This window comes from Aedes aegypti, chromosome 2 (assembly GCF_002204515.2).
Source record: "Aedes aegypti strain LVP_AGWG chromosome 2, AaegL5.0 Primary Assembly, whole genome shotgun sequence".
Lineage (NCBI taxonomy): Eukaryota > Metazoa > Arthropoda > Insecta > Diptera > Culicidae > Aedes > Aedes aegypti.
In genome coordinates, this window is record NC_035108.1 from 240,542,059 (window position 1) to 240,558,168 (window position 16,110).

The following is a 16,110-nucleotide window of genomic DNA, read 5'->3' on the forward strand; positions in this document are numbered from 1 at the left end:
TTGGTAATCCATCCTCGACTGTACACGCATAACTTTTCGCACTCACACAACGCGAACCGCAAAACTTCTGGGCGTCCCGAAAACGAACCGTCTTGCTTGGGCTTTCCGAAGCACTCATTATTAACAATGTTTTTTTTAATTGCAAAAAACTGGTGCAAATATTATTAAAAAAAAACAAACCACAATTTTTTATTTTATTTTTATTTTTCTGAAAGAAAAATGTTTATTCACAATTTTTAGGAGCAATGATCAGTAATAGCCCGTAATACGGTACCACCGTATCTATTACTTCAGGGTATTTCTTTCAAACTAATACTATAGCAATAAGTACATGAAGGTTTTTATACTCAACGTCTATTCAATACAATTCTGTCATATGGTCAACATATATGAACTATTGTTTCTTTGTATTTAAGTTGTGTTGGTTACAATTATAGTTATCACATTTTTTTCCTTTGTTGTTTTCGACACAGTCATTTACTTTTCCCGATCGGTAACTCTTGTAGTTCGAAGTAATTTATTATTATTCTTTAACTTCTGCTAGGTTGATAATGTATTTTTCTCATAGCCTCTTGTAGTTACTAATATTGTAAAATAGATACTTGGCATTTTCCCCGATGAACTGACTTGACTTATTACTCGAATCGTAACGACTAGCATTGCCGAATTATTATCGATTTTACCTGAGCGCTTACATTCGTTCATAAATATGGGTTACTTATATAATACAGTACGACTGCGATGTCATAAAACGATATGTTCGTAATATCTAGGTTCAAACAAAATTTGAACTTGAAAATAACTTAACCTATTTTATACAAATCTTACACCCAAACTGCAGAAGTTACAGCAGTGACTGAAAGAAAAGAAGATTTCAATACTACCTGTTGTCTTCTGAGTTAAGAAATATGAATAAAAAAAAAACATAAAATGCAAATATTTTCTGTTAGCCAGAGTGATATTCCTTCGGATAAAAGTAACTTATGAAAGTGATATCTGGGCGAACTATTTTGAGGCTTAAACTTGAGAGTGAGTTTGAAATCTAAAATATTGTTTCAGTGACTGAAGACCGTATGGACCGTCACCATACGACAGATAAAACCTGGTACCATGGTATACGTACCATGCTACAAGTCGTCAAGAAAATTATTCCAAGACTGTCTTGAGTGAAGACAATTTCTCAGCATGGAGCTCATTTCAAGATAATTGTACCATGGACTAATATCACCATTGTATCATAAGTGTGACGCAAGTTTTGAACATATAGTCAACCTTCCATAAACTCGATATTCCACTCCTTAATATATAGTTAGAGAACCCTAGTGAAAGCTGGTTTTCATGGCTACCTTGATGGACCCTTGAATTACATTTCCACTGATTTTGTATTCTTCAGCTCGATGGTCCCTATACTATAGAGTTATGGATAGTTGTTCATATTTCGTTAATCTAACGACAAATAACAAATACTTAAAGATTTTATCCATCGATACCATGGTCCAATGTATTATTCAGAAGGTTTCCCTATATTTAAGCCATTCTCTATGCCGCTGTAATCATATAGAAAACAGACATCCAATTGAAAATAGTGTATTGACGGGTTTCAAGTGGATCAAATTCATTGCTCTGCATAACTAAAATAACAAGTCTTTCATTAACACAAAAAAATAATATGAATGCCATATGCATATCTAAACCTAACTTTTACAGGAAAGCGCACGTCAACACAAGAAACAGAACGGATATGGGAAACACAATGTAGACGGCCATACGCGGTTGGCACGTCGATATTAGGAAGGTTATGTCATCCTCTTCGTGTTCTATACCGTCTCTCGTGGGCACTTCCACTATCACTCGTTCATCCGACCAAAAACTAATGGGAAATGAACAATTTGTACTATTGACACATCCCTTTGACTCCGAGATGTTGGAGTACTGGAAGGTCGGTTTGTATATGTCGAAAACAGCATGAATATCGTTTTGCACATAATCGTTGTCACTGTAGAAAATATAATAGTAATATCCGTCGGAAGCGACCTCGTGCTTCGTTACCATGTGGATTCCATTCTCTAGATATTGCACGTCCTTACATAAGTGGCTGGGCGGGAAACTTTGCGCTACAAGAATATCACCGTCGTAACATGTGAGTAAACTGTTTTCAAAGCTAGACTCTGAATCAGAGTTATTGTTGGAGAAATTCATGGCATTACCACCGTGGTTGATTTTACGATCATATACAATATCACGTCGAGCCCTGGTGCCAATGTTATCCATCGCCATATCTACCCCACTCAGCGATTCTTGCAAATAAGCTTTCTGTTTATCGACCTTATCGTGATGACCGTGTTTACCATGATGGCGTCTTCTACGGTGACGCTGTTGATCCTCACTCGGTTCAGAATCGTCAACCTTGGAATCCTTATAGTTGTGGTTATGTTTGTGATTGTTGACCGTCTCTTTGGATGCCTGTAGAGTGTTCGGTGCTTCCGGTGTACTAGATGTCTGAGTATGCTTGCGTGTAGTCGGAGAATTGACCGCATGTTCGGAGCCACTATCTCTTGTACTATTGGTGTCGGCTTTCTGTTGCCTTGAGTCTAATGAGTTTCTCGATTCTGAGACGTGCTTTGAGTGTTTAGTCGGGTTTACGGGAGGGTTTGTCCGCCCAGAGGGATCCACACTCTCAGCAACGGTCATGTCCTCTTCGGTCAGATCTTCTCCTCCTGTAGATAAGAAAAATATTTAAATTAGAATTTGAAATCAGGATGTAGGATCTCTATGTCATTCTTTTTCTTTTTGTCAGTAGCGATAGGGGTAGTACTGGAACTTTTAATCTGCCCTAAGCTCCTTCCCAAGCCCCTCCTAGAGAGAACAGGCCGCCGGTGTACTGGTGGTGCGAATCAATTGCAAATCTTCGAGCAATCTGCCTTCGGACGAAGAATGCAACGCGCACGCACAGACGCAGAAAGAGAAAAACGCGGTGCAGCATTCAGAGAGGCAAAGTTGGCTCTTAAAAAGGAAATCAAGAGTCGAAAACGGGCATTCTTTGATAGTCTATGCGAGAGTGCCAATTCGTGTCCGGTAATAGCTAAGACCTGGGAGGGAGAAACCAATACAAAATTTCTCTACGTCACAGTGAGCCGAGATTTTGCTGTCACGAACTGTCACTGTGAGCCCGGATCTTAAACAATGGACAAACATGATAAAAGCGCGTAATTAGCCCATGTTCAAAACCACGATGCAACGCTGCATTGATCAAGAAACCTTCCCGGATGTATGGAAGCGACAGAAATTGGTGCTACTACCAAAGGCGGGTAAACCACCAGGTGACCCGTCGGCGTATAGACCTATCTGTTTACTAGATACGACGCAAGTTATTGGAGAGGTTGATTCTCAACAGGCTAGTACCGTATACGGAGAGTTGGACAGGCCCAACAACCAGTTTGGATTTAGAAAAGGTAAATCTACTCTGGATGCCATCCAGTAGGTCGTTCAGACAGCTTAGGTGGCAATCGAACATAAAAGGAGCGGCATCCGTTACTGCGCGGTTGTCCCTCTGGATGTGAAGAATGCGTTCAACAGCGCGCTGGAACGAGGACATTTCAGCCATTCGCTCTTTATTGGTTATCATGGTTGGGAAACAGTAAGACCACAGCGACAGAAATGGACTGGCGATAGGAAACTCGGTACGTGGAACTGCAGATCTCTCAACTTCATCGGAAGTACTTGCATACTTTCCGATGTACAGAAAACCAGCGGTTTCGGCATCGTAGCACTACAGGAGGTGTGCTGGACAGGAGCAATGGTGCGAACGTTTAGAGGTAATCATACCATCTACCAGAGCTGCGGCAACACACGTGAGCTGGGAACAGCTTTCATAGTGATGGGTGATATGCAAAGGCGCGTGATCGCAAATCGACCACGTTTTGATCGATGGACGACACTTCTCCGATATTACCGACGTCAGAACCTATCTTGGCGCTAACATTGACTCCGACCACTATCTAGTGATGATGAAACTGCGCTCAAAACTATCCGTCATCAACGATGTACAGTATCGACGCCCACCTCGGTACAATCTAGCGCGACTGAAACAACCGGATGTCGCCAATGCGTACGTGCAGCATCTTGAGGCAGTGTTGCCGGATGAGGGCTAGCTCGATAGGGCCCCTCTTGAGGACTGCTGGACGACAGTCAAAGCAGCCATATCGACGCTGCCGAAAGCATTGTTGGATATGTGGAACGGAGCTCAAGAAACGATTGGTTCGACGAGGAGTGCCAGAAAGTTTTAGAGGAGAATAATGCAGCGCGAGCTGTAATGCTGCAGCATGTTACGTGGGACGATACAGACTGAAACGGAAACAGCAAACCCGCCTATTCCGGGACAGGTGGAAGAGGTGGAATGCCAAGAGATGGAGTTGCTGTACCGTTCTCAAGAAACGCGGAAGTTCTATCAGAAGCTCAACACATCCCGCAAAGGCTTCGTTCCGCGAGCTGAAATGTGCCGGGATAAGGATGGGAGCATCTTGACGGACGAACGCGAGGTAATCGAAAGGTGGAAGCAGCACTACGATGAACACCTGAATGGCGCAGAGAACACAGGCACAGAAGGCCAGGACAGCGAGGGCGATGGCCACGTTAGCACAGCGGACAGTGGAAACCAACGCGAATCAACAAGAGTCGTGCCTACTATGGGCTCCAGAAGAAACTGTGGTCAAGAAATATTCACCCCCGCACAAAATGCACGTTGTACAAAACGCTCATAAGACCGGTAGTCCTCTACAGACATGAGACGTGGACTATACTCGAGGAGCACTTTCAAGCTCTTGGGGTTTTCGAACGCCGAGTGCTAAGGACGATCTTCGCGTGCAGGAGAACGGAGTGTGGCGGCGAAGGATGACCCACGAGCTTGCTCAACTCTACGGCGAACCCAGTATCCAGAAGGTAGCTAAACCTAGAAGGATAGGCTGGGCAGGGCATGTTGCAAGAATGCCGGACAATAACCCTGTAAAGATGGTGTTCGCTACGAATCCGGTCGGAGCTAGAAGGCAGCAAGCTAGGTCGATTGACCAGGTGCAGAGCGTGGGTCGCAGTCCAGGATGGAGAGAAGCGGTCATGAACCGAGTGAATTGGCGAAATCTTGTTGGCGAGGTTTTATCAAGCTAATTGATGTAAAACCAAATAAATCGATAAATAGTGTCAGAGATACGCGGAAGCTGACATTTCTGTCAAAGTGTGAGCCAGGGCTGCCACATATACAGATTTATCTGTATTACACAGCTTTTTTTCTGACACAGGTCCAATTTGTATGGATTGGACCTGTGTCAGAAAAAAAAAAATCTGTGTAATACAGATAAATCTGTATATGTGGCAGCCCTGGCTCACACTTTGACAGAAATGTCAGCTTCCGCATATCTCTCTCATATCAAGCGTGTGCTAGAATAAGGGTGTAAGTCGCATGATCGATTTCTCTTCTTCGATCCTCTCTTCTGTGAATAAAGGTGACAAGACGCGGGTTTGTCAGCATTTTTTCTTATATATGAAGGATCACTAGTCTGCAACACTGTCAAAAAATATCGGGTTGATAAATTTTCATTTTATATGCCTCTAATGGATCATTGAAGGTAGTTTTTGCAAGTGCTCACCGCATCAAAAGAAAGGCGCCACTGCATATGGGATTCAACATTGTGATAGCATTGCTGTTTTGTCAAACACACAAGGCTACGGTGGCGCTATCTATGCTTTCCATAGCGGCCGTTTTAGATATTTTAATGATCCATTTAAGGCTTAAGTTAACCCATCAGTGATATCCATAGTCTATCGCCATCAATGCACTGGTGATGGAGTGGGCAGCATGATGTTGATGTGATATAGATTGATCCGAATTGTATCGCAGTCAGCCTGCACAAAAAGCTCTCAGTTAATAACTGTGGAAGTGCTCATAAGAACACTAAGCTAAGAAGCAAGCTCTGTCCCAGTGAGGACGTTAATTCCAAGAAGAAGAAGAAGAAGCTATTTAACCTGACGTCCAATCAAAATCGTTTAAGCATAGGGGAGCCAGAATTTGAAATTTGCAACACGCTAATAAACAGTAAGGTAATATTAAGGGGACACGGGAGACCGTGTTATTTTCCCTATCTTTTGTCTCACTCTAACAATTATCATCAAAACTTTGCCGAAGCAAATCTCGAGTTTTAGTGAACCGCTGAAGCTGAAAATTTAATCGATTGTGCACCACATATATAGAATATAGTGATAAATTTTTCACATCCCTATATTGAGTGGTACTTGAGATCTGCTTCTTCAAATGGATAGGATGATTATAATGACGTCCCGTGCGGCCTTAAAATTAAGCAATTATCTTGTTGCATCGTTGGTCCCGAGATGAACTATCGCAAGGCTAAACATCTCGTTAAAAAAAATTCAAAAAAAAAACGGCAAAATGCCCTTAGGGGTCTATTTTATAAGTCGAGTCGATCAAAATGATTCGACTGGAGTCACTGTCGACCGAAAAATTCGCTCGACTCGGCTTTGTCACTCGAGTTTTTCAACAGTTGTCACTCCATGTGATTGCATTACTAAGGGAGTCGATGGATAACATCTAAAATATGCATGCTTACTTTGATCGGCACTTTGATGGCCAAACGTCCATTATGCCAAATGACTATTATGCCAAACGACCGTTATGCCAAATTATTTTATGCCAAACTACTTTATGCCAAATGACGTCCCCCCTTATTTTTCAGAGTTTTCTCCATGCAAGAGATTGTTTGGTAACATACTTGGCTACCATTTGTAAGTTGAACTCCCATGTTTTCTGACTAAGTGCAATTTGATTTTAATTTTCTCCTCCCTTCTGAACAACTTACCGTGATTCCCCTCGTCCGGGGACACATACCGACCGGACTTGTTGCTCGTGATTCCAGACGATTCAACAATTTCCGCCGCCGATTCGAATGTGACCTTCACCTGGATGTGCTCGGTGTTGTAGTGCGCACCCACTTTGTTCTTGTTGTGGTCCAGCAGACCACACGTCCTCAGATTCCGTTCTCCCTTGACGACCAGTATCCGCGAGCCGTCGTATCGTGAGCACACCTTCAACGCAACGGTTGCTCCCTTCAGAAGGTAGAAGCCCCAATATTCCAGGGTATCGTCCGGCAAGGACATAGACTTCTTCAGACGAATGTGCTTCCGGTTCTGTGAGATTTCTGGCTTCTGGTTGAGCTGGAATGCATTGAAGCTGGTGTTCATCTGCAGGGTGTGCCGTTGGCAGAATACCGTCGATATGCCATCGCGGATTTCGATTATGTCGGATTCGGCAATTGGATAGACCACGTCCGCGAATACGGTATGCCGCAGGTATAGCGGAAGTATGATGAGTGAGGCTGGCAGGACAGCAGTTAGTATGCAGAATGCTATGACGCGCTTGACTCCGTGCATGTTTTTAGTTTCTGGAATAATACCAAAGGCATTATAATTGATATGCGATTCAAGTCAGGTGAACGACTATACTAAAAAATTAACATACGCCGGATAGCGACCGATAGTTCAACAGACGACACTCTGGCACTGGTGAGTGCTTAGGAACAAACTCGCGGTGGAACATCGACTTAATCGACCAACCGGAATGACCGGTTCACATACTCTGAATTAAAATAATATAGGTATTGTTTGTTCGGAATAATCTTATTTTTAGAACATATCACAGCCAGAGGTTCAAAGGCTTGATTTCCTTCGTCAACCATCCATGTTCATAAGAGCACAACTACTGTACATATTGCGCAACAAACACTCTCATACGACTAGGTATGGGAATGAAGGGCAACAAAGTTGCAATCAACAAACTGTGTGCATGTTGTTTCTATAGCATGTCACAAGAAGAATTGGCAGGTTTTTTTAGACTTCTAGCGCCACGTTTATTGCAGCTGATCGATTTACCATTTAAACTACACCACCCTTACCTTTGCACGGGACTTAGTTGACGACGAGTGAGTAATTCCTACTAGATTCAGTGATATCAGTAGCAATGATAGACCACTCGATGGCTGCCTTATCATATTTTCATACGTTTGCACGAGAAGATGTACGTATTTTTTTCTCACCCTCGTAGCACTATGTGCACAAATCCGCTTTTCCGTCCTCACTTCAAGAATAGCACTGTGTAATGATAATTGCGGCTGGTCTTCTCGATCTTGTTTCGAGCATCCGATGTTTATGACCGCTCATCATCGCGATCGGCGTTTATCCTTCTCTTAGTTCACAAACACCAATCTCTAGAGTTCTAGGCAACAAAGAATCGAATGGGGATTTTACTATCGAAACAAAACCCCGATCACACCGCATTCAAAAGTGTTGATCGAAATGCAGAACAGCGACGAATTGCGTTTTTCGACTGCATTCCATTCAAACACTTTTCCCTATCTGCTGTCCTCTGTTTGTCACGTACAAACATTATGGGGAGGACGAAGCGCGCATATTCCTAATCGTAAGTGTATAATGCAATGTCCACGCGTAGGTATGGAAATAAAAGAGAACAGAAAGAACCAAAATACATATAACATGAGCGAAGTTAGCTTTTTCTGTGTGGTATCCCGAAAAAAAGATAACTGAGAGACTTTATGAACCCACGCTGCTTACAATGATACAACATTATTGATACATCTTAAAGTTATGTATCAACTTCATCCTCTACATTATCTCATGGTGTAGCTGTAGCATGGAGTGTGCACTAGTGCGATTGTGTTTTCTAATAAATCGCGCCAAGATCGCAATTTCATTCGCTTTTTTGCGTCGCAACTCTAATCGCTATATTGCCGAGTCACGAGTGTCGTGAATCGCAAGCAAGTCCCATATGTAAAAAGTAGGCATTGAGAAAATGAGATGTAAAGTTTCCAAACTCCAAAGCGAATATTCAAAAAATTCAAGAAAATTGGAACATGTTTAAGGTGGAGATGAATCGAAGCCAAACCCTTACAATACAAGAGAACAAATCTAGAGAACCAGACAATAGTTTAAGCTGAAAATTTAATCCATATTAGAATGACCAATATACACTCCCTAAAACAAAGTTACACAAAATCAGTTTTTTTTTCTGGGCTAACACACTGCAACTCTATCACAGTTTAAGAGACTATGTGTTTCACACGTAAAAGCTGCCTTTTGTACAGCTACATGTTGACTTTTTTACTTGACTAATATTGTATCTGGACGAAGTTTTCAATAACGCATATTTTGTAAGATTTTGAATAATTATTGGGGCACTAATCAACTAAAGTCTGTCTCAGTTAGTATTTGGCCGATGCTTTTTAATTACCGTGGCGCCTCTAGTTGACATTGAGAGAAACTTGAGGATTTTTTTTTATTATCGGACAATTTGGGCCGGAGGTTCTCCGATTTGCATGAAATTTTCACCAGAGGTAGAGCTCGTGGATACATGACCAAAAGTGAAATTCAAAAAAATATAGGGGCTTTTTTTCCCGGAAAACTCCAGATGAATTTTCACGATTTCTCTATATACCTCAAACATTGAAAATATCTCCTGAACTATGCATCGTAGAACAAAAGTTTTTTAGTGAAATCGAAAGGAAATTTTCTCAGCAATCTATTAAAAATATAAAAAGAAAAACATTTCTGGGAAAATTTTTCACCATGGAGAAAATTGTCGGAGAAATAGCGAAAAAACTATCGTCTGTATCATGAAAAATTTTCAAAAAAATATTTTTTTTTTCATCAATCCATACTCTAACTTTCGTCCATAGACGTCAAAGTGGTATCTTTTACCGTTTAGGCGACAGAACTGAAAAACCGATGACCACCCGCACACTTCCCATAGAAAAATGTGTTCTATTGTGGGCCTCATAACCGTGCGCTAACGGCGGCAGTAATTTACACGCATTGTAAGTGTAACGCAGTAAACCATCCTTTCCTTTCCAGTCAGAAAAAGCTTTTTGGTCAATCGGAGCACTCTCCTTTGGTCTGTTGGGTGTTTTGTATGTCCTTTTTTCGTAACCTTTACTATTGAGACCAACAGTCTTCAATTAAAAAACTATCCTTACATTTAATAATATAGGTACACCCCAACCTCTTTTTACGACCGTTATCGGGGGGTCGTAAAAAAAATCGGTCGTAAAAGAAATAAGTGTTATAATTATGTTGTTGCAAAATGCAACGTCTAGATGCGGAAATACTGGTTCGAGATCTTCGGCAAAGTTGAAGCATGGGTTGAGAACTTTCCAAAATGGCCGTTCAAGTTTTCATATTTTGGTAAAAGATGGCAACACTGCTCGATTGTTATCAAAATTATGGGGGTGTGATTTGCAAATACCAAACAAATTTAAAGATAACGATACCGAATGTTCACCAAAGTCGAAGGAAGTGTTGCGTGCCATACAATCGGCCGAATCACAAATGTTCATGTGGCTGGCAACACTGTTTAAGAAGAATAAAATAAAGATCAAAACCATCCAACTTGAGTGGAACAGGAAAATATAATGCTTAGCAACATAGCAATACTCTTCAACTGTAATCCAGTTTTTCATGAAGGGTTCAATTTTTTTTCGTAGCTGGCAACACTGCTTAAGTGAAATTGCGCCACCAGGCAGTACAAGTGTGCATGCAACTATTGTTTTGCGGATATCTCAGGATCCTAACCACATAGAAAGATGGCGTCTTCGGTAAAGTTGTTCAGTAGCTCAAGGAATATCATTATAAAAGCTATGAGGTTCAAAATTTTGCCACCAGGCGGCGCTAGTGAGCATGAAACTTTTGTTTTGCGGATATCTCAGGATCCTGGCCATTTAGAAAGATGGCGTCTTCGGCAAAGTTGTTCAGTAGCTCAAGGACTACCATTATTCTAGCCAAGAGATTAGAGATTTTGCCACCAGGCAGCGCTAGTGAGCATATAATTTTTGTTTTCCGGATAGCTCAGGATCCTGACCACTTAGAAAGATGGCGTCTTCGGCAAAGTTGTTCAGTAGCTCAAGGACTATCATAATTCTAGCCAAGAGATTCGAGATGTTGCCACCAGGCGGCGCTAGTGAGCATAGAATTTTTGTTTTGCGGATATCTCAGGATCCTGACCGCTTAGAGAGATGGCGTCTTCGACAAAGTTGTTCAGTAGCTCATGGACTATCATTATAAACGCTATGAGGTTCAAAATTTTGCCACCAGACGGCGCTAGTGAGCATGAAACTTTTGTTTTGCGGATACCTCAGGATCCTGGCCATTTGGAAAGATGGAGTCTTCGACAAAGTTGTTCAGTAGCTCAAGGACTATCATAATTCTAGCCAAGAGATTCGAGATTATGCCACCAGGCGGCGCGAGTGAGCATGAAACTTTTGTTTTGTGTATATCTCAGGAACCTGGCCACTTAAAAAGATGGCGCCTTCGGCAAAGTTGTTCATTAGCTCAAGCGCTACACTGAAAATAATCCACACGTTTGATCCTAATTATTTTCAACGTGGATCTGTCGTGTCGAATTGCAAGGTGAAATGACGTGGTTCAATAGCAAAGTCTTTTACACATGATTTGAACGTTTTTTACAATGGCGATATCCATCACTAGTAGAACTAGTTTTCCTAGCATGACAAGGACTCACATTTGCCGTTCACGCGTGACAGGACATGTTATTTTTGGAGAAACCGGGTGCCCGTAATGGGTGCCTGGAATCAGAAAACCAAGCAATAAAATTTTGAAAATGATTCTGAAGCTTCCTCCCTGGTATAGTACCAATGAGTTACATAGAACATCCAATGTTGAAACATTGGAACAAATGTCAAATAAAATAATTAATAATTTCAGGCAAAAATCGTTACAATCTTCTATTGGCACGATTAATGCGTTATATGTTTAGGTTAAGTTAGGTTAAGTATATTCAAAGCGTTTTTTTTTCTCTTATAAGCAGATGAAATCAACTCACCTGTAAAAAATCTGAACTGCTACGGCAAATGAAATGTAATATGTTGTTAACAAAATGTTAATAAAATCTTAAATTTGTTTTACCAAATAAGGATGATAGTGTTGTCTAACAACACAGAACACCTATATATAAGATATGAATGTAATGTTTGGAATGATACTAATAAAGAAATTATAAAAATAATAAAAAATCAAGCAATCGCTAATTAATCCTACTGCAAAGTTTACGATAAATTGTAAATTTACGTGTTTTAAATTTGAATTTGGAGCTTATAGCGACTGGTTTTACACCATCGTTTGATAAGTTTTACAATTAGTGTAAATTCACGTGTGAAACACATTGATCCAGCTTGTAGAATGTTTTCAGTGTATCATTATAAAAGATATGAGATTCAAAATTTTGCCACCAGGCGGCGCTAGTGAGCATGATTTTTTTGCGAATATCTCAGGATTCATGCTCACAGCGTTTATAATGATAGTCCATGAGCTACTGAACAACTTTGCCGAAGGCGCCATCTTTCTAAATGGCCAGGATCCTGAGATATCCGCAAAACAAAAAAATCATATTCACTAGCGCCGCCTGGTGGCAAAATTTCGAATCTCATAGCGTTCATAATGATAGTTCTTGAGCTACTGAACAACTTTGTCGAAGACGCCATCTTTCTAAATGGCCAGGATCCTGAGATATCCGCAAAACAAAATTTTCATGCTCACTAGCGCTGCCTAGTGGCAAAATTTTGAACCTCATAGCGTTTATAATGATAGTCCTTGAGCTACTGAACAACTTTGCCAAAGGCGCCATCTTTCTAAATGGCCAGGATCCTGAGATATCCGCAAAAACAAAAAAAATCATGCTCACTAGTGCCGCCTGGTGGCAACATCTCGAATCTCTTGACTAGAATTACGATAGTCCTTGAGCTACTGAACAACTTTGCCTAAGACGCCATCGTTCTAAATGACCAGGATCCTGAGATATCCGCAAAAACAAAAAAATCATGCTCACTAGTGCCGCCTGGTGGCAAAATTTTGAACCTCATAGCGTTTATAATGATAGTCCTTGAGCTACAGAACAACTTTGTCGAAGACGCCATCTTTCTAAGTGGTCAGGATTCTGAGATATCCGGAAAACAAATATCATATGCTCACTAGCGCCGCCTGGTGGCAACATCTCGAATCTCTTGGCTAGAATTACGATAGTCCTTGAGCTACTGAACAACTTTGCCTAAGACGCCATCGTTCTAAATGGCCAGGATCGTGAGATATCCGCAAAACAAAAAAATCATGCTCACTAGCGCCGCCTGGTGGCAAAATTTTGAACCTCATAGCGTTTATAATGGTAGTCCTTGAGCTACTGAACAACTTTGCCGAAGGCGCCATCTTTCTAAGTGGCCAGGATCCTGAGATATCCGCAAAACAAAAGTTTCATGCTCACTAGCGCCGCCTGGTGGCAAAATTTTGAACCTCATAGCGTTTATAATGGTAGTCCTTGAGCTACTGAACAACTTTGTCGAAGGCGCCACCTTTCTAAATGGCCAGGATCCTGAGATATCCACAAAACAAAAGTTTCATGCTCACTAGCGCCGCCTGGTGGCAAAATTTTGAACCTCATAGCGTTTATAATGATAGTCCTTGAGCTACTGAACAACTTTGCCGAAGACGCCATCTTTCTAAATGGCCAAGATCGTGAGAAATCCGCAAAACAAAAAATTCATGCTCACTAGCGCCGCCTGGTGGCAAAATTTTGAACCTCATAGCGTTTATAATGATAGTCCTTGAGCTACTGAACAACTTTGCCGAAGGCGCCATCTCTCTAAGTGGCCAGGATCCTGAGATATCCGCAAAACAAAAGTTTCATGCTCACTAGCGCTGCCTGGTGGCAAAATTTTGAACCTCATAGCGTTTATAATGGTAGTCCTTGAGCTACTGAACAACTTTGCCGAAGGCGCCATCTTTCTAAGTGGCCAGGATCCTGAGATATCCGCAAAACAAAAGTTTCATGCTCACTAGCGCCGCCTGGTGGCAAAATTTTGAACCTCATAGCGTTTATAATGGTAGTCCTTGAGCTACTGAACAACTTTGTCGAAGGCGCCACCTTTCTAAATGGCCAGGATCCTGAGATATCCACAAAACAAAAGTTTCATGCTCACTAGCGCCGCCTGGTGGCAAAATTTTGAACCTCATAGCGTTTATAATGATAGTCCTTGAGCTACTGAACAACTTTGCCGAAGACGCCATCTTTCTAAATGGCCAAGATCGTGAGATATCCGCAAAACAAAAAATTCATGCTCACTAGCGCCGCCTGGTGGCAAAATTTTGAACCTCATAGCGTTTATAATGATAGTCCTTGAGCTACTGAACAACTTTGCCGAAGGCGCCATCTCTCTAAGTGGCCAGGATCCTGAGATATCCGCAAAACAAAAGTTTCATGCTCACTAGCGCTGCCTGGTGGCAAAATTTTGAACCTCATAGCGTTTATAATGATAGTCCTTGAGCTACTGAACAACTTTGCCGAAGACGCCATCTCTCTAAGTGGCCAGGATCCTGAGATATCCGCAAAACAAAAGTTTCATGCTCACTAGCGCCGCCTAGTGGTAGAATTCCGCAATTCAATGACCACCATATGTTAGCCCTTGAACTACTGAACAATTTTGCTGAACATCATGATCCTCTATTTTGAATACTTTTTAAGATATTGTCGCACCGACACCAAACCGGATCGCGCCAGTGAGACTCGCGACGCGCCTCAACTCGCGCGATTTTGAAATCAGTTTTTTAGTGTGGCGCTGCATTCCTACGATTTTTATGAACACAGCGCACTATTCACATATTACCTGCGACGCACGGGGCCCGAGAAAACAATAATTATAAATAAATGTTGGTCTTGATTTCTACCGGATACATAATAATGATCATTTATAAAAACGGTCGTTAATCTGAATTTCGGTCGTAAAAAAGTGGTCGGAAAAAGAACCGTCGGTAAAAAAACGGTCGTAAAAAGAGGTTGGAGTGTAATAGGAACTGACCCTCAGCAAGCATGGGAAAATTCACTCACTCACCCGAGCGCCACCGATGAAAAATAGCAAAAAATCTGCTGCTATCGAACATTCAGTGATAGCTGAACCGTCATGGGCGGTTACGAATTCACTCGTTGCCATGGTCACGTAAATAACAAGGCACCGCTCAAACGTCAGATAGTGAACTCGTGCATCGGTCCATTGCATTCGACTGATCAGATGCCGTTTTTTGTTTCGCTTAGTGCTCGCCGAAGAAGCAGAATGGGCACTGGAAATTGAAACGTTCAGCTTGGTTAAAAAACGGCTTGCTCGCTCCCGACTGTGCGTGGAAGCGAGTGAGGGGAACACAATAACTGAGTGAGTGTTTCCCATGCTTGACCCTCAGTATCATATAGTTGCCAAGCAAAAAGGATATTTATGCATACATAAAGTGCTATTTGTAATTTTCTTGCTTTTTTCAAATTTTGTTCAATTTATCAAATGATTAGATAAAAAGCGCGCAAATAAATTTTAATAATTTTAATAATAAATAAATAAATGTTGTTTTCTATACAAAGTGATATATTTGATATAAATTCTGATTGTTCCTTGGAAGAATATAGTATAGTATTTGCATGTATATAATATCAATCAACTGTATAACACACAGGGACGCTATCTATTGTTCCATTGATGGCTGCTGTGGAATATTCCACTGCCAGTCAGCGTGCAGCCTCTACAGTTGGCGCCAACCCAACAGCGCGCCAAACTGTATTGAGAAGCGTACGCGCTAAATGAATATATATATTGTTTGTTTTGTCTGGCCGTATCGTGCGCCTATATGAGGCGCACCCATTGAATTTGTAAGAATGTAGTTTCGGGTTTTCAGTTCTGTCGCCTAAACGGTAAAAGATACCACTTTGGCGCTATGGACGAAAGTTAGAGTATGGATTGATGAAACAAAAAATATTTTTTTGAAAATTTTTCATGATACAGACGATAGTTTTTTTTGCTATTTTTTCGACAATTTTCTCCATGGTGAAAAATTTTCCGAGAAATGTTTTTCTTTTTATATTTTTAATAGATTGCTGAGAAAATTTCCTTTCGATTTGACTAAAAAACATTTGTTCTACGATGCATAGTTTAGAAGATATGAATTTTCAAAGTTTGAGGTATATAGAGAAATCGTGAAAATTCATCTAGAGTT

General features: G+C 41.2%; 1 protein-coding gene across 3 annotated transcripts in view; it reads right to left on the reverse strand.

Annotated features, from left to right (window-relative positions):
• Positions 1-328: 328 nt before the first annotated feature.
• LOC5577721 overlaps positions 329-16,110 on the reverse strand; it is a 32,152-nt gene continuing 16,370 nt past the window's right edge. The window contains exons 1-3 of one of the 3 annotated variants that reach the window (XM_001656627.2): positions 7,956-8,800; positions 6,864-7,445; positions 329-2,717 (exon numbers count right to left, since the gene is read on the reverse strand). In XM_001656627.2, coding sequence (XP_001656677.1) covers positions 1,702-2,717; positions 6,864-7,434 — 1,587 coding nt within the window. In that variant the 5' untranslated portion in view covers positions 7,435-7,445; positions 7,956-8,800 and the 3' untranslated portion in view covers positions 329-1,701. Of the gene's footprint in view, positions 2,718-6,863; positions 7,446-7,522; positions 7,929-7,955; positions 8,801-16,110 lie in introns of those variants that run through there. The other 2 variants (XM_021844563.1, XM_011495415.2) reach the window with 2 other exon arrangements.